General features: G+C 41.5%; 1 protein-coding gene across 1 annotated transcript in view; it reads right to left on the minus strand.

The window, feature by feature from the left end:
- nell2a (neural EGFL like 2a) overlaps nucleotides 1-19,816 on the minus strand; it is a 71,325-nt gene extending 51,509 nt beyond the window's left edge. The window contains exons 1-9 of the mRNA XM_054620256.1: nucleotides 19,765-19,816; nucleotides 19,350-19,478; nucleotides 10,105-10,255; nucleotides 8,520-8,693; nucleotides 7,107-7,203; nucleotides 4,548-4,620; nucleotides 3,436-3,518; nucleotides 2,956-3,084; nucleotides 1,068-1,170 (exon numbers count right to left, since the gene is read on the minus strand). Coding sequence (XP_054476231.1) covers nucleotides 1,068-1,170; nucleotides 2,956-3,084; nucleotides 3,436-3,518; nucleotides 4,548-4,620; nucleotides 7,107-7,203; nucleotides 8,520-8,693; nucleotides 10,105-10,255; nucleotides 19,350-19,478; nucleotides 19,765-19,816 — 991 coding nt within the window. The remainder of the gene's footprint in view (nucleotides 1-1,067; nucleotides 1,171-2,955; nucleotides 3,085-3,435; nucleotides 3,519-4,547; nucleotides 4,621-7,106; nucleotides 7,204-8,519; nucleotides 8,694-10,104; nucleotides 10,256-19,349; nucleotides 19,479-19,764) is intronic.
- Nucleotides 19,817-20,064: the final 248 nt, after the last annotated feature.

The raw sequence follows: 20,064 nt of genomic DNA on the forward strand, positions 1-20,064 counted from the left end.
TCATATTTTAAAACCACTGTGTTGCAGTCATGACCCATGGGTCAGTGGAAATGATGCTGACGCGAGCTGATCACAATCCAAGGCTAATGGTTTCTCGCTGATAAAAAGGCTTGAATCTTGTCTATTATTTGCTTTGCAAGAGGAACAGGAGAGCAACGGCAGCAGCGCGTGGGAGTGTGTGGTGAGAAAGTTCTCAAGTGAAGTCAGCTTGCTCGAGCTGTGGAGTGAGATCTACAACGTAATATTATACAAACATAAAGTATCATTCATTTGGTCTGTAGCCTTCTATAATTCACAGAGGATAACAGTACTGAATTACCCAAATTCATTCCATTGTTCAATACGTTGACAGACAGTTCTTTCCACCTTTTAAAAGCTAATACGTCACGTTTATATAAGTTTCATTTGGGATATTACCAGAAGAATGATGGGGTGAGAGAAGCTAATATCCTCTGAAATCCTTTTTTATTGGGAGAATATGAGATGCAGAGTGCTGCGGTGAGGAGGCTAATGAGAGTTCATTGCTGAATCTTGTGGGAGAAAAACAGACCCTCCATGTAGATATGTGATGAAACAGAATTATTTATCCAGCAAGAACATATCAGAGCTCACAAGTTTAAAAAGCGGACATTTAAGAAGACACTATCGCCAGTAAGAGTGTGCGTCATTTGAGCCAATTAACATATCTGTCGTCCTCACTTTTTCTCAAAACCTCAACATGTCTGCCATAAATAGGAACTATTTTACATCACATGCAGCGCTCCCACATTTACTGCCGCATGTCTGTGTGACTGGTGGCCATCTGTGTTTTGAAGCCGGCTAGTGAATAATTGATTGGTCCATGTATATGCAAAAGGATGGATTCATCTCAAGAGGCATGTTAGGAGGTAGCTTAGCAACACAGCAGAGCCCTGGTCAATTGTCAGGCAGCCCTTGTGGAGGCGTGATGTGTGCTCTGAATCTGGTGGTGGTTGTTCTTGCCGTTTTGTGTGTGCGTGTTGGTGCGCATTTGTGTCCATGATTGTGTAAGTGTGGGAGGGTGATGGGGTTAAGGGTACTCCACTCACGCTGGCACTCCTTGCAGCAGGCACCCTTTACGTAGGCAGGCGCTGTGCCCGCGGGGCACTGAGAGGGAGGGCAGGAGATGGCCTCACATAGTACAGTGCCATTCTGGGGGAAAGAGAGAAAGACAACACGTTGTTTAAAAAAATGACTTCTGTAGGCCAACGGATACCGGAATGTTCAGGCTGATATATTTACAGACATTACATTAATATCAAGGAATGAAATCTGATGATACTTCTGCTGATATTGTCTTTTTCACAGACATAAATATTTGGGATTTTAAGGAACCCTTAAATGTCTTAATTACAGTATGGGGATCATGATATTTGAAGTACTAAGTGAGACATTTTACAGTTGAAAAAGTCTTGGTAAACACAATGTAAAGAAAACACAGTTTCTCAACAGAAATTCCAAACCTAACTGCAATTTATTTTTATTTTTTTCAACATTTAAATTTCAGCATTATAAATGCTGGTGTGACCAGGCCTCCTAGTTATCCCCGACTCTGTTGCATTTAGTAAATATGCTGGAGGGGAAATCAAGGGTATGCTTACTCTTTAAAACAGTAGAAGCCCTGTGTTGTAAAGCTACAGTAGATTTCCCCAGCAACCTGTAAATGTATTTCAATGCTTTCTCCTTTTCCCCAGTTGCGCCTGTAATTAACATTGCTTCCACGGATGAGAGCTCTGCGACGGTAACATCTATGAACCTGATCCACATAATTGATAACATCTTAATGCATGACCTTTGAATTTTAAAGGTCGCAGCTAATTGCCACACATAAGGTAAGGAACATATCCTATCTAATTCCTTAATTGCAGTCCAGGAATGGCAACACACCGTTCCTGGTGAATGAAGCAATATCATTGGATGAGTGGGCAGAACAAATCCCTTATGATAATTATCATCTGTCAAGAGCAATTAGGTATGGTGCACTGAGAGATATGTGATTTCCTATTTTTTTTGCATGTTGGGTAGTGGTGCGCGTAGGCATCTCATTGGCTGGATGGAGGAGTTCAGTAGCAATGAATGAGTTTCGTGTTCCAAAGCTGAGTAGACTGACAGGGAGTGAAATCTGTTTGCTAATGTTGTACAAGCCCCAGATCTCCAATCGCTTCTAATTCTCCTTTTGGCAATTATTCACACTTTATGTAGCACAAAGTAGACCCTTGAGAGAGCTGAGCATTACTAAGCACTGTTGTTGATGTGTCTAATCCTGAGTACTGTGGAGGTTTTTCAATACAGTATCTTTTTCTCGGGTAACTGGGGCAACCCGCCTCTAATGCAAGGAAATAATGAGAATACAAGCCGTCGACAATGGGGCCCCTGCACTCTGCACCTCAACACTACCAAAACACCCCCACACACACCCCCACCTTCATACACTTAATGAACAGGGGAACGACACAAAAGGCAAGAGCTACAATGGGAGCGTCGACCGTGGAACTGTAGATACTGAAATACACACACACACACACACACACGGAACAGATGCGTGCACTCACGTCACAAAACAACACACAGTGTTGCAGACTTGATAAAAAATGCATGTTCTCCCTTTCTCTCAGGCACAGAAGAAACACACACGCAAAGTCCCACACACAGACAAACACACATATCTATTTATTTATTATATGACGCACTGACATGCCTGTAAACATGTATGTAGTCATGCAACAGCCACACAATCACATACAGTATGCAAGGCACATAATTGCAGATACAGTATGTTCGCTCACACAAACACACACACACGCACACTTACACCCACACACAAACATTTAATTAAAATTGAATGCCTTCCCTTGCTCTTTATTACTCTAACATAGACACCCATGTACTGAGTGTACACACACATCAACACACACACACACGCAAGTGAAACCGCACCGTGCATGTGCAGTTCTTGCAGCCATCTGTCCAGCCCTCGTCCTCCCTGTAGACGACCCCCTTGACGCTGCAGGTTCTCTCACAATAGCAGCCATCCAGCCCATTCATCTTCTCCTCCGCCCTGGACAGCTGCTCTCGCCATCCCCCCCGAAAAACAAAAGGCAAGAAGGAGAGAAGATGAGAGTCAGCCTCGTTCTCTATCCATATTCACATGTAGAAATCAAGGGCTTCAAAAGCAAACCAATGGCATAACAAAAGTAAGTCATTAGACACAATTAACCCCATTTACACACACAGTTCCTGCATCAGAGCAGAAAAGACTTGAACAATAGCCAACGTCTAATGTTGGGACGTCACTGACCGCCTGTTGCAATCAATGCAAATGTCAGAAACAGGTTAACAAGTGGATATTTTCTGAAGATAATACTACATTTGTGGACAAAATGTCAAATTAAGACACATTATATCACATAACATTACCTTGCTGGATGTTTTTGCAAGGATATCCTGCAGCTCCATGATTTTCTGCACAAGTCCGTGGAAATCATTGCATGTTGGGCATGCTGAGATAAAAGAGACAACACGGCACACTGTAATTTAGTACAAAGAAAACAATTACCTGCAATCATAGCAATTTAGGGTAATTGCAAAAAAAAGTGTCCACACAAAATTAAATATGTATTTCAAAACTCAATCATTATTGCATAAAAATGGACTACAGCACAAACATATAATTCTACCATTTATTTACATAGTGACTTACTTTAAGGAACATCATCAGCAGCTCACCGCAATATCTGTCTTCCCTTTCTATTATTGGAAACGTATTTGGAGGTGTCCTCTCTCCAAGAGGAACTAATTTATTATAAACTGCAGTAAGCAGTGCCCTCTGGCAACTTTTTTTGGGATGCGTGGGGACATATAATCTGTGTAAAAAATAATTTCAAACCATGATTTGTTTGTGTCTTCCCTGTGAGCCTGGGAAGAAGATTATTTGCAACAAGCTGCAACAGCCATCATGAAGGGGCAGGCAAAGAAAATATTGCCACTGCAAAGATGTATCATGATAACATCTGACAAAAAGGGTGTCACTGCAATAGGAGGCGATCTTTGGTAATCGCAGTGTGTCAAATATAACCACATCAATGCTAAAAGTCATGCTGAACTAAGATTTTGATGAATTAATATACTTTTTATATAACATTTCTTAAATAAGTGGAATGGGTTCCTCATACAGACAAACTTCAAGCCGTGGACACAACGAAGCTGCATCAAGTTGCATTTTGTCTAAGTTATCCCCACAAAAATATTCCACACTTCCTCAGGAGAGACTGTGGGAATTCTCTCTTTTCCTAATTGATTTACTATTTGCAAAACATTTTAATAACCTAAGTTTTCACGAGGGAAAAATGGTTTCTCAATTGCTGAGCTGCTTTAAAGTGGTTTTACTCCTGTTAGTATAGCCTTTCAGGAATGAAAAAAAAAAAAGAAGCAAATCAGTGCAATCAAGCTCCTTGCCAGAGGTAATTGAAATTAAATTAAACACTCAATAAAGTGTTTCTTTAATGTGTTAAGGAAGAAGCTGCACTCACTTCTGTTCAGATCTGGACACTGTGAGATGTAACCCTGTGGCATCACCAGGATCTGCACGTCCTGCATCACTCCCTGCAAACACAGACACACAACAAGCATCTCAATCAAGGGGAACGACTTTTAGAAGGCAGGCGGGCAATAAAAATGAGATGAAGCATGTTAATGTGCAGTAAGTGGATAAGGGCCGTGAGGGCCAGTGGTGTCTAAGTGTGCTTATGGTACATTTTCCACATGAGGTAACATGGAACCAAAGGAAATGCAAACACAAAACCAACAACCCTGTTTATGAGAGCCTTGGTAACTGTTGCAATCATAAAACAGAACACAATAAAACAGCTTTAAATCCGAGAGTGATTGTAAATTTGTTTTTCTGGGTAGTGGGAGACAGAGAAGTTAGTTGTGAGAGAATATGTCGCCTTGGTCGTCGCTCGGATGAATCATCTCATAACCGGACACCAACAGGGAGTTAAGTGACCCAGTGATGTGGGAGTTTTAGAAGGGGGATGGAATTTGTATTTTTTTTCCCTCCAATCTCCTCTGATAAGCATATACAAGAGATACAGATTAAATTTGATTCCTAACACTCAATTGATAGCTTTTCGTCCTGTGGCCGAAACATATACACACACACTTATACACATATGCACACGGATACTCTGTCGCCATGGTAACCTGGGCCAGTTCGTTCCTTGAGTGCATTTATTTCCCTTACAGAAGTGGAGCCGTGCAACTTAAGAGAAATTGTTTTTTAAATTGTCTTGCCACTTCAATTTACCGGCCATAAATTTAGAATCCTGCGTAAATTATTTGCTGATTTTTCACGGCAACAGGCTGAAATGTTGATTGGTGTTGTGTCTGTCAAGCTTGTCATGAAACATAAGACTATACTCGCTATTGCTACCGATGCTTTTTGGAAAGTACGTAGTGTAAGTTACAGTGAAATGTGACAGTTAGAGCGTCCCTAAAATTGGTTCATATATATTTATTTATTTATTTATTTATTATTTATTTATTTATTTATTTATTTATTTATTTATTTATTTATTTATTTATTTATATTTTTTTATATATATATATATATATATATATATATATATATATATATAAATGGATGAATCTGTCATCAAAAATAGTTTAAAGAGAAATATTTTTGGGATACTTGGAATAAGGAATAATTACCCCAAGATACAGGATTAAATGTAAAATAAAAAATTAATAGTATTTGATTAACTTAATGACCACCTGTGTTGTAATGCACCACTATCAAAACAACCAGTTGCTAGACTTTGCTTTGCACCTTCTGGGGACTAAAAAAAGTGTCAGTGTTACTGTGTCAGTAACGTGTGGGACGTCGATAGTTCTCCCATCTGTACCGGAAATGTGAATTTGTCAAAAACAACAAGTGGCAGAGTGAGAGATGAATCACTTCTGGTGCACTAAGATACAATTCCTGATAAATTCACACTTAAAACAATTGTTCTTCACACAAGGGTGAAGAACAATTTGCTAAATCATTATATAAATCCAGTACAAATGACACAGCACTGATGAAATTCCAAAACTGTGTCACCAGGTAAGTAAGATAAAATAGATTTAGCTCACTTACGATGTGTGTGAACTGCAAAGAAGATATTTATTGAGCTGTGAGGCAGGAGTGCAGATTCTCATTAAAGTATTTACTATTAGTGTTGGGGATGTGGTTTTCTCGTCTTCAGCTGACGCCCACGTACGGACATCGACTGTTTGTGTGTCTGAGTGCATGTGTACTAATGAAGCAGTGTGTTTTAAGAGGAGACGTGCCTTCCTCGCAACTAATCAAGGCTTCAGAGAACGGCGAGGAGAGATGATGCTACGTGACAAGATTAGTGAGTGACCTCCAAGGCTTCTTTCATCTCCCAATTAACACAGAGGAAACTGAACAGCTAGGACACAATGTGTAAAGCATTAAAGCACACACACACACACACGTACGTAAAAACATCACCACATCATCAGACAAAGAGCAAGTCACTAGCAGACTGATTAAAATAGTTATAGCTGCAGGTAAGCTGACATTTTGCCCCAACATGTCTCCCCAGGTGGGACATTTTTAGAGTGCAGTCCTGTCTAAGAGAGGCGATATATGCCTCCAGGCCTGATAAACAATACTATGGACTAAGCTTAATGAGCACAGTCCAGAGGCTATTTAATGATTTCTCCCAAATAAGCGTTGTGGGGGTGGCTGAGATAATTGCACTGGGCTTAGCTGCAGACTAAGGGAGATGGAACAAACAATGACAAAATAAAAATGTCAATTCCTAGGGTAGGCAGAAACAACCCTCAAATTAAAATGGTAAGCCTTGAGAAATGCATGCAATTAAATCCAACAGCTATAATAAATAAAACCAAACAAGCCAAGCAAAGAAGGAGAAGATACAGTATAAACCAAGTTTGAATGTGTGTGTTGGGGGGGGAGGTACAGCTCAGATGCGTTTCCGCAATTCTGAATCATTTATCACAGATCAGAACAGTCATCAGCAATCATACTCTGAAAGGGAAGTTTGTACACCAGTGCTAACCTTGAAGAAGCCATGAGCAGAGTTTCTCTGTCCCAGCCAGAAGGAGGCATCCTCAGGTATGTCCATGTACGGGGCTTCCACGACCCGCTCATAGATCCTGCAAAACAAATACACAATGGTTATAAGTTTTGTTAAAGATTTTCAATATTTCTTTTTTATTTATTTCTAACTTATTTTCATCCATCTACAGCAACAATAACCCCCCTGCACTGCAGGTCCTGCCCTGTTAAATCCTACTTTTAACTCTTTCCCTGAGGACGGTAGAGATAGCCACATGCTTTCCTTGATACACATGGTGCGGCCGTCTGCTCCTTTAATTGTGCCAGGGTGGATCTTCAATCCCAAACAGTAACACTCCTTACATGCAGCAAATGCATGTATACAGTAATGCGGGGTCAACTCAAGGTGTGTTTGACCACCATTGAAACCATTCATATGAGACAGCTGAAAGAGCGGCTGTGGCAGCGGAACTTATTTACACCGAATAATTAACAAATAAGTTTCAGTTTCATCTGTGTTTCACGTATGTTCACTTCTCCATACTCTTTCTTTGTCTCTCTCTCTCTCTCTCTCTCTCTCTCTTTTCTGGGAGTTATGTTAAAACTTCATTATCATCAAATGTTTTATTTTATTTTTCCTGTATGAATGGGTTGAAAAAATTTGAGCAACTGTTTAAATCTAACTTCTAAAGAACTGACACAAGAGTGATGAATGACCAGGAGTTTTGCATTAAAGTGCCAATTTACAGCACAGTGTTTCCTGCGACCTTTTGGACCTTTTGGTTTTTTGGTTTTTTTACCCAAGACGCTTGGAAATTAGACATTTGAACTTTGAATAAAAATAGATGCTATGTCACAGCTACAGATAATCATCTAAAGTAGGGATGCACCGATCCAATTTTTCCTTTCCTGATAACAATTTCAATACCCCAAATCAAATGATCAGCCAATAACAAAAAATTATCCGATACCGGAATAAACAATTTGTATAACCGACTAAGTGTAATTCAGTGTTATATGTATTTTGTAAGGTGACAAAAAGGGAAGTATCGCTGTGGCACATACAACTGAGTTAGTGGCTTACCATGACTCCGTGAATAGTGGAGACACTGAATTTTACAATGATATTGACAAAAACTTAATTTAATGTGAATCGATCAGGTCATGGTCTATTCCCCGATCCGCTTAATAAGGTCAGCATCGGGTCTGATACCAATCCGTTATGTGGGATCTATGCAGCCCTAATCTAAAGTTATTTTGAAAACACAGGAGAAAATAATATCTGTATTTAAATGTCTATTAGTCATACAACTGGATAGACTCCCATCAGTATTCTCCAAAACTAAAACATTTTTATTTCATATTTCATTGTGACATCTAATATAAATCTATAAATTCATCACCAGCATCTTACCTGTTGCAGTCAACGTGTAGGATAACATGAGAGGCACTGACGGCCACAGAGACCTTGTGCCACTGGTCGTCAGCCAGGCTGTAAGGGAACACCTCAGTGTGGGGCTGTTGGCCTTTGGTGCGGTAGTGAAGACGGACCTCACTGCGCTGGCCACTGCTCTCCAGCTCCAGGAACCTGCAGAACCAGAGCAACCTGCTTCTAGTAACAGCCACCCAATGACAGCTTCTCTATGAGAATTTGCAATCCCTGCACTGTACATGTGTCATGTTGCTCTAAAGTCTCATTACTAGAAACCTTATTTCTGTTCACTAAAAAACCTGCATGCATCACCAGAGTGTCTAAACTGGTGGGCTCCTCTCAGCACAGTGCTGACACGTCACTCGTTTCCAAGCAGTGCACTCACATCTCCTCTGATATGCAGCACCATTTAGAGTTTAATCACATCACTAGTCAAGCATTATGGTACTATATTGCTGTTAAGTGCAACATCAGCAACAAACAACAATAGCCCGAATGTAGAGGTTCATCTCTTTACATTGGCGTATTAGTATTCCAGCAGAATCCCCTTCTCCACACCACTGAGATTCACCCAGCACAGTGACACTAATGGAAAGAGCTGCCGATACACACTCGTCACCTCTGCCTTTAAAGACAGACTTATTTAAACCAGAGTAATTTGCTGGAAACATTATTCAAAAAGAAAAATAGACACTCATGCAAGTGTTGCAGTGGATTGATTTATCTGCAAGCTAAATCTAATAGATTTACTTTCCCCAAGCCATGCATGAACATGTTATCCTGGCTCCATTAATGCAATGGCTATCATGTCTGACTCTGAATTAGTTCTTTTCATGTTTCCGAATGAAACCATGCAGTGCTGCTTTTCTTTGCATATGAATGGCTGGGAAAGCTAATCAGCAGCGGGGGAAGTCATTAACATCCCTGTGAGCTCTCTCCTCAGGACTGCCTTTAATGTACAAACTGTTCAATCAACGCATTATGTGGATTCAGATTGCCGTTCTGATCATCCAACGGCTCAGCTACCACTAACTAATGGAAAACATTAGCATGCTAACTGCAGATACTGTCTCATCAGTTTTTGATCCGCAATTCCAGACTCAATGTTTGGATCGTTGATGGACTGTGAATAATAAGTTGGCATACAGGGTGATTTGCTGTGTTTACTCGAGCGCTGTGTAAAACATCTAAATACTGATCAAATACAAATATTCAGGTTTCAATCAGCATATTACAGACTGCTGATAAGACAAAACAGAGGGTGGTACTATATTTAGAAAACAACTTCAATTATGCTTTATCAGCGGGGCTTTATAAACAGCTTTACAGTGCTCCATGGCACATTTTGAGCTCAAATTAACTTCGCAATATGCATGTTTTCAAAATGTATATTTCAGATTATATGCAACACTAATTTGTACATTTTACTGCTCTATATATATTTGCAAGTGTATCCAAATAACAAATGTAGATGTATTTTTGAATGAATGGCATAGGCAACCCTTTTTTGATGTATTATAGAACATATTATATTCAAATTATAATGTGAAATGTGAGCTGATCATACCTGTGCTCAGAGTGATGAATGGAGAGGATGACCCCAGAGTTGAGGTGATCCTGTTTGACCGTCGCCAGCACAGTAAACTCATTCTTGCCTCTCAGCTTCTGGACCATTTGCTCTGAGACCTCAGCAGGAGCCATCACTTCCCTGGCAGAACCTAGAATGAAGACAGAAATATCAGATATTATGTAAATGGATAAATGATAAATGGCTGCATTTATATAGCGCTTTTATCCAAAAAGGCTTTTTGGATACAATTTGCCTCTCTTTCACCCATTCAAACACAGACACTCACGGACAGATGGTAGCAAGGTGCTGCCCCAACCAGCTGGAGCAATTTAAGGTTCCCCATTTGGAATGGTATAGGCCCTTTCATCGCTGTTATTTTTCCTATCATTTCTATTATTCACACCAGTGAGAGCCAGTTCCTAATGGAGATGGTACTAACATTTTTAGGGATACAAGGAAACAGGAACATTTGCTGAACAGGACTAGAAACCATTGGGTTGGGATTTCACAGGCCATAAGCTGTAAATATTTGATGTATACACATAAACCCTTCACAAATTTGAATTCATAAATGACAAATCAAGACTAAACCCACTAAACCGCTTGCTAAAATCAAATTAATTTATTTTGCAAGTTAGTGAACCATTTAGATCTCAAACCTGTTTTGGTAAAAGGTTATTGTAACCTCACTTCTAAAAATAATGACGAGAAAGTTTGTCAAATTAAGGCGAGCCACTTTAAAGCTTTGAATGTCAGGTCATTCAGCTCAAACAAAATTTGACGTCATCCACTTGCTAAATTAATCAGATAACTTATTGCTACTAAATATTGTACCTGACATTTTAGCTTCTATCACTTATCCCAAAAATTGGATCAGTGGATCAAACTCTTCGTTGGCTTGGTGTAGGACTACACACATGAAGCTAAGGATTTGAGCAGTGGACGCAAAAAGGCTAATGGTGCTGGTGTGGATGGGAGGGCATTTTCTGTGTAGTTAGCTGGTAAGCTCCTCTTTGCACCAGTGTGCCCCCTTCCTCCTCTCCAACTCCACACAGACGTCTATGCTACTTTAATGGAGGCATCAATAAATGATGACATTTCTCAGAAGCAATCACATCAAAGAGTTCACTTCCAGCTACGGGATGCATGCAAGATGCCCTGGCACACTTAAGCGCTCCAGGAAGCTAGCGTGGCAGCTTTTCCTCAGTGTATTAACATTACTTCCAGCTGGTGGGTAAGTCACCAATTAACACAATGCAATGTGAAAACAGCAAGCAATGGCATGACGAGGACTGGCACTCACAGTGTACTCATTGGTTATATAGGATACAGTGTTTTCAAACTCTTTTTTTTACTGTGAACTTATCGTGCTAGCATTAGTCTTTTCCGGATGGAGGCTTTTAAGCCCATCAGGGTCCATATTTTGAGTCATCTCTCTCTAAACAAAAATGCTCACTAGATCAGATGGCACTAGATGCATTACCATCGGAGTATCATTCCAGTGTCATTGGCTGAGGTTGGACAGATGGTCCAATGACTGCAACAGGAGTTCTGCCTAGCGATAATCTGCTGCCATCAACAGATCCCACTTAATAACTAAATCCAAATGACCACTGTTGACAATAATCTCAGAAATTATAGGAAATGATTCAGATTTTGAGGGGCACTTTGATCCAAATTACTGAATTGTAATCAAAGTTACAATTTGCCGTCTTTTATTTTATTAATTTTTTTTTGTAGAAAAATGCTGTATGCTGTTGGTAATTTTTCACTTCTGAAGCAAAGATTGAGCTCAAGCCAAACAGGATTTAAAAATGTCTATGAATATATGCGCTGGTCAGTCTATTGCCACGCCATGTGTTGAACAGAGAGTTCACTGATATCTCAATCATGAGCGAAATAAGCACTGTGGGAGCAGGTGTCAGGGCGGGGTCCAATCTGGGAGGAGGTTGATAAGGCAGGTGGGGGGATGGGGAGGACTGAGGAACCTCTACCGCTGGGCCACTCCCAGCTTGGTGGCCATGAGCCTTTGATCTATGAGTGGACGACTCTCATCACCGGACTTAATACTTGGAAGGGAATAAGGGTTGCTTCAAATGGGACTTTGGGGGATTGGGGGGGGGGGGGGGGGGGGGTGGAGCCATCTCATCATTCAGAAGGAGTGATGAGATTGGTCTGTGTATGGGTTGCCTGCATGAAAAGCACAATGATCTCAACCCTCTTGAAAGGCACTCACACGAGGATTAAGACAGCTATAGCGGCAACATCTCTGCTTTCTAAAAAAACATTCATGAAAGAGCAGTAGATGAGTTTGTGCTGTGAGGAGAAGGCCAGCATTCCCTCCTGCCAAATCAATGTGGTCCTGCTGTGGGGGGCCTTTGGTCGATTATCTATTGGCAGGCGCCTGGATGGGGCAGCCACCTGCTCCTAACTACCACTCTGATGTGAGATACTGACACAAAATAGCTTGAAAATGATGATGTAGCACATAAAATTCCAATCAGCACATTTTCAGCACGATTACACAGCTCTTGTCATCCATCCTAGCTGTTTACAGGCTATGCGGACCTTCCGAATGTGAAAAAACTCGTTTTTGAGACATACAGAGTTTTATCAGCTGACAGGAGATCTCTAAAAGCCTCAGGCTCAGTAGCGTCCCAAGCAAGCGTGGCTTTCGGCTATAGCCTAATCTTATCTCCTGGGTACATTGTGCTTTAATGGTTACACTCAGGCCATGATTACCATCCCTCGGCTTCATTTCTAATCTCAAACTATCTAATGTGGTCTTATTTAGTTTGACCCCTCGTACCCACACAGCTGTAATCTCCCCACAGTCCCATCACTGCGTTCTCATGGATGTATATTGGCAGCGCTGTGCCAGTCACTTGCTCACACATTTAGCATTTAGAACAGGAGCCCTGCAGCACAGCTTGAGATACCAGATACACCCAGCTTTGCCACAATCCTTTTCTCACACACTGCTTTCACTTCCACCTGTATTTACAGAAAGTTTTTGTACTGGAACAATGTAGAGTTTACTCCCTTTTTCCAACAAAGAGAACATATTCTGAAGGACAGGCCGAAGGATATTTTTATCTTAATTAGATGTTTGAATTCTAATCTAATTATTTTCCTTAGTAAATTGGCACAATCAACAGTTATAATGATATTAGATAAGACGATCATAGACACTTTTGTATGTGAATAATGAGGACTTTCACTTGGTTCTAGTGGATTGCCAGGACAAAATAACACCTCCTACCTCTTTGCAACAAGTCTTCAACAACATTTTGCAAATAAGCCATCTCTCGACCATGAGAAGCACTAAACACAGAGAGCCAAGACGGGCCTGAATAAACACAGTGATCCAATCAGCAGAGGAAGGAACACATAGGGAAAACCGAGTAAAAGTGTGGTCCATTTTCTTATTGCCTAATGTTTCCTATTTGAAAAATGACATGGTGTATTTCAAACAACACATTTTATCTGCCGGCCTGAGTGCAGGAAGGGATCTGCGTGGGAGGTTTAGGCAAGAGAATATCTCTCCAGAGGGATTAGAGTAATGATAAACTCTCCACCGGCAGCAAACTCCAAACCCTTCATTACTGTCAACACACGCGCAACGCTGGTACACAAACAGGTGTAGTAGGCAACACGGACCGACACACACACACACTTTGAGGCAGACATTTTGACTGGCCTACTCCTTCAAATATTGAGTCAAAAAAAGGCAATAGACGGGCACAAAGATATGCAGAAACATGGGCTAACACAAAGATGGATGCATACACACACACACACACACACACACACACACACACACACACACACACACACACACATATGACCACCCTGAAAAAGCTGGTTCTTAGAGCTCCTGAATATTCCACCGTGCTCAGTCAATCTGCATTCGGCGGACCATCTCCCCCCACTGTGTCTCCACTCTCCTGGAACAAATACAAAACCGAGCCAAGGGCACCTCCAGAAATGCTTTGGCCAGCAATTTCTCCCCAATTCTCAGATCACCTCCCCAGTGACCGCCTGTCTGACATTCACACGTACACAGACCTAATGACAGCCTTCCAGCCACCCAACTGTATAACTGCCCTGGAGGGAAAGAAATATCTCCATGGTCACCGATGCTCCTGTGTGGAACATAGGATCAGGCTCGCCTCAGAAAGCAGCAAGCACAGCAGACTTTGACCACAGGGAGTTGGGGATAATGTCAGTCAACAGTTTGGAAAGGTTGGGTAACTTTTTGGGGAAATGCACCAGAATATGCTGCAAAAAGAAAAATACAGCATATATGGAAGGAAGTGGGATGAAAAATCAGTTTTGACAGGATTATCTTGTGTTCGCTAGCAAATGTCACCCGCCTTATCTTTTTTAACTGGTGTCAAAGATCCACTATTAGATCATACAAAAAACATTTTGTCTTTCATTGAGTCCTTAAGTCATATTCTCCTTAAACTATTTAGATCTACCACACTGTACAGTTTTTTCAATACAAATTGACAAGAATCTTCTGAAAATGGGTGAAAGAATACGGCAGATTGCTACACTATGCCGAGGAGAAAATCCATTTGATTATAGAAAATTCTTCAATCAATGATCCCTACACTTTTTAGAGACTCCTATTTAGGTTTATTCTAATAAAGTACTTATATACCTATAAGAACATCGTCCATACTATCCCCAAAGCTGCACCAAATACTAAAGTAAAAAAAAAAAATACTAAAGTAAACAATAATGTGAGACTTCTTCAGCCTGTTACACAAATCAGCTGGGTATTTTTTCAAAAGTTACAATCTTTTTTGAACCACATTATCACTTTGTGTTCCTATCCCTCAGCTATGGCTCAGCAAGAAGACTGGGGAGGCACATAATTTCTTACTAAAAAGCCACTGGAAAACCCAACTGATTTGTCTGATGCACACTGCAGAAATATTAGCTTCAGTTAGACTTTGGAATGAATGTTTACACAGAGCAAGGACTGTGGATTTCATTGTTCCCATCTATTACATCGATTTTGAAGGGATTTCTTTGCAGTATGGACTGGAGTAACAACTACTGCAACCAACAGTCCCTTGATGTATAATGGACATGTCAGTATTGTTTTCAGATCAACTTTTTTTTAAATGGAAACCCCGTCTTTCAAGCTCCAAGGGAAAATGAATTTATATCCTATTACAAGTTATTTTAGATTGTTCTGTTTTCAAACACTTATTCCTTAACTCGGCTGAATTGAAGAAACAATAGCTTCGAGCACCTCTAACTTGAAATATTCAAGAGTACCCTTGCTTATTTCTAGGACAAATTGCCTAAATTTCCAACAATTCTACAAGTGAAAGTCAATTTTCTCATCATCGAGATTACAACAACTCCTGTTGTTTTGGAGAGAGATGTCTGAGAGAAAATAACCTGCGTGGCATAGCTTGGGTTTGAAGAATACAAATGTTAACTGAAAAGCTTTGTTACAAACTGCAGCTAGGAAACTGAAAGCTGTGATCTTCTACAGGAAGGTTGTGTATAACAACAACAATGAGTTACATTAAGGGCCGTGTTTAGTGCTGTTTTTGGATCAAGTGAGAATATCTTAAGCTGTACTGCTGCGATTTTAACCACTCTTTTTTAATCAACCAATTGTTTTTGAGGTTTGATACAAAATAACTCAAGTGCTCATGATTATTTTAATTGTTTAAAGGCCGAGAATGTTGTGCTAAAAAACAATCAGTCTGTTTGTGCCCATTTTACCCCATTAGCAGAGTTTTTTATTCGCTGTTTGTAATTATTTACATGATACGAGCACATTTCTCCACATTACATTAGATTTCAAAGTGCATTGTGCAACAAACTGCAATAAGAAAAATGGCAAAATATACTCAACATGTGAACCCTAGATGCACTGTGTGATTCATTTGGTAGCGGTGGCACTTATTCAAAGCACCTTACAGCACAAAGAGAGCCTAAAGTTTAGCATGAATGTGACACTGACCACTTTTGTCAGTGTTAATTACCTTATTGATTCCTGTAGGTAAATTCTCATTTTGCTTTCTTGTCCTTCCTTTGAGTGTGCAGTTCACTACAAAACAGCCTTTCTTAGAACCTGCTCAATAAAATACAGCACAAAGTCGTGGAGCTGCTCTCTGAAAAAGACGCTTGAATCTGGACTACAGGACTAAGCTGCCCTCACACCCATTAGATTACATCCTTCTACACAGCCCAATACTCCAGTGTATTGTGTAGTTTACTAGCAAATGCAGCCCCTTACAGTGGGAACACACTATTGCCATTCCCATGCAAACACATCTATCTGTTACACTCAAATTAATGCAGGATAACAAACTCGCATTCAGACATAGTCCCCTCTGTCCTCCTCCCTCCTTCACACACACACACACACACACACACACACACACACACACACACACACACACACACACACACACACACACACACACACACACACACACACACACACACACAGTGTTGCTGTATTATAAATGAGTCTCTTCCATCCTGTTACACTTCAGTGTCGCTGCAGTCAGGGACATAATCACCACAACATACACAGAAACACTTCACTGGCAGTGTTCAAACAGTCTGAGCAAGAGCATGCCTCACACACACACACACACACACACACACACACACACACACACACACACACACACACACACACACACACACACACACACACACACACACACACAGAGATACAATTACAGGGGAGTCCTGCTCTGCAGCTGAAGGGATGCTCCTAGCAATCGTGCTGTTTGCACAGTTCCAATGAGTTGGGTCCATACGCTTGTAGCCAGAGAGGCAGACTGGTGTTGGTGTATGTGTGTTGGGGGAAGGGAGGGCTCCTGGGTGTGGCCCCCGTGCTTGTTTTTTTTACAGAGACAGATAGATATCTTGATGTCTAGATATTAAAAACTGTGGGGGAAGTGCTAATGATGGGGTGATTTTGTGACGTGGCTGAGCATCACCTGGTATCAGGACATAAGAGGAGCATAGCCCAAGGGGCTTTTCTCCCTCTCTATTATGCCCGTCCCTCAGGTCCACCTCTCCTAATGCCATGCAATGTACCGCTGACAGCTACCTTCAAAAGCATGGGGAGAGGGGGGGGGGCGCTAAACAGCAATCCCCCCACTGCTCACTGCTCTTCTCTTTCTCAGATACACAAAAAAAACACACTGTGGCAGACAGAGATACAAAGATATAGTTAACAGCAATGTGAGCACCAATTTTGCTTATCCACAAACACACGTTTCTTAACTGTGAATTACACTCTCCCCCTGGTTCATTTTCTTTCAGCTCTTTCAGTAGCTACCACTCCTCCTGCCTCCATCCAGCACCCAGAGATAACAGCCTTCCCTTCGGGCGGGCAGGCGGTGGAGGGGACGGCCGTGGATGTGTTCTGCCTGCTATCTAATGAGCGTCGGAATGTCACCGAGGGCCTGTCTGCTGGTCCCAGCCAGCCGAGCATCCATACATGTGGAATCAGCACAGTCTATCAAACAGCTGGCAGACAGCTCTGCGCCGCGTTTTCTCTTCTCTCTTTTCGTTCTTCTTTGTATCTCAGCTTCTCTCTCTCTCTCTCTTTCTTTATCTCCCTCAGTCTTTCTGCATCTTTACAGTATGTGCCTCTCCCTGTCTATTTCTGTTCACAAACAAGCAAGCAGGCCCAGGTCTGCTTTGCCGGTATGCCTCTTCCTGCCTCCCCCTGCCTCCCCCATTACCCAACGTCGTTGACTTAACATAGACATCCTAAATGAAGGATTGAGGCGAGCTCTGCCATAAATAACGCACCGCCTTCTCCGCCCGGGTAACTAGCAAAGGTAGCGCGGAGAAACAAGAGAGCGTATAACGACGGCGAGGTGCCTGTCGTGATTTTCTTTTCGTGACAAAAGCTGTGGGAGCTTCTTTCTGTAACTGTCTTTGTTTATCTCATTCTCTCCCACAATTTCTCCAATTCTCCCTGTAGTCTCTCTCCCTCCCTCCCTCCCTCCCACTCGCTACCTGCCTGTGTAAAGCACTTCTGAGCGTTCTACACAGAGGACATCAAATGGCCTGCCTTCACAGAGGTGCTGGAGTTGCTGCTCCATGCAGAAGTGATGCTGTCTCAGCGACTGCACAGGGAGATTAGAAGACATCAGGAAGGAGTAGGGGAAGAGAAAAATGTCGACAAACGATTGTGGTGTTTCTCCATCCCGAAACAACATTGTTACTTTGGTACATTATGCGATCCATGTTGAGATCATCCTTGTGAAGATTTGAATGTTGCCAACGTCTTTATTTTGACACTGATCTGGGGGAGCAGAAGGCAATTCCTTCTGTTGCTACTTTTGGCTCGGTTATGATAGACATCTCCCTCCCTGTGATGGGGCTCATTTAGAATGTAATGAGTCTGACATCATCTGATAGAGATGTAACACTGGCGAAACCGGGCACATAAAAGTCAAGTACGGCCGCTGCTTTGACACCTCAATTTTGCACAGTACCATTTACTAAATGCCACAGATAACATATTTAATTGAGCCCATGCAAACACTGCCGTAAAACAACATGGACATCCGTCTAACTCCTCTACCCATTTATATTTTGGTTACAGAGTGTGAGTGTTCAGGCTGCTTTAACACTCCAGAAGATCACCAATGGGTAAATTCTAGCGAGGGGCCCGTTCACTCACAACATACATCTCCGTGAACACGGGGTTTTGTCCCTGCCTAATCTGATTATGCTAAATCTGTCGATGATTCTTTGCGTGATTCACCCATCTCTCCCCCTCTGCTCGCCCTGCTCACCCCACTTTTTCATGAAGACCTAACATTGCCTATTGTTCAGGCAGTTGGCAGTCTGAGGGCCCCCAAACTCAGTCCCGTTATGGTGGGGGAAACTGCAAATCCATCGCATGCTGCTTCCGACAGTCTCCTGCACAGTTGTGCTACGGACAGTGAGAATCAAATACAAGCATAAGGGCTGGAGTATGATCAGATAATCTGGGATTTACAAATCAGGCATCTCACTAGAGGAGCTGATCTGTGGGTAAATGGGCTGCATCCTGTGAGACTTACAAGTTGTCTAAACTAAATATAAAAAGGACAGCAGTATTTGTGACAATCCCTTTTCATTAAAAGCACTTTGGTCAGCTTTGCTTCACATGCAGATCGCCCCATCTGGACACATTTTATCTTCCATCTCTGAACTAAAAAATACAAGGAGTGTGTGTGTTACTGTACCTTGGAAGTGGAACGCTCTAGTCTCGCTGTGGAAGCCCTGGACCTGAGTAACTCCATCAAAGCCTTCTCCAAGCGTTAGTTCATCAAACACGCTGATGCGCAGGGCAGGGTCGACCCCAAAGCCTACAACTGATTTGAAAAACACACACAAAAAAAAAAAAAGAATGTCATTGTTGTTACCAGGCAAAGGACACCTGTGATGCTATTAAGACAAATCAACCTGCTGGTGTCAGGAGAAGAGATGGGAGCTTAATGTACTGTTTACAAGCTGTTAGATCAAGTAAGTCTGATTATTTTTTCTGTTAAGCCTAGATTGCAAAAATATCCTAAATATTAGAGAATGAAATGATCTGTATTACATCTTATCCTCTACATGTTGCAAGAGATGGTTATCAGTAACAGCCCTGTGTCCTACCTGAGGAGGCGCAAAATATGCCGAGAACCAGAAATAGCTGTGATAATCCCATGGTGAACGTATAAAAAAAAAATAAAAAAATTAGTCCATGTTTTGTCCACTTCCGAGAGACAAAGTGTTGTTCAATCACATGCGAATGATGTATCTATTACCAATCCCAAACGCTGAGCGGAGGCATCATCACAACTTTAGATGCCCAATGATGCAGCAACAACAGCAACAACAATAACAAAAAAAAAAAAAAAAAAAAAAAAAGCAAAATCCTGCAACAAGGTAACAGTGTATGCAAATTATTCCATG

The sequence above is a fragment of the Anoplopoma fimbria genome, chromosome 19, assembly GCF_027596085.1.
Source record: "Anoplopoma fimbria isolate UVic2021 breed Golden Eagle Sablefish chromosome 19, Afim_UVic_2022, whole genome shotgun sequence".
Classification (NCBI taxonomy): Eukaryota; Metazoa; Chordata; class Actinopteri; order Perciformes; family Anoplopomatidae; genus Anoplopoma; species Anoplopoma fimbria.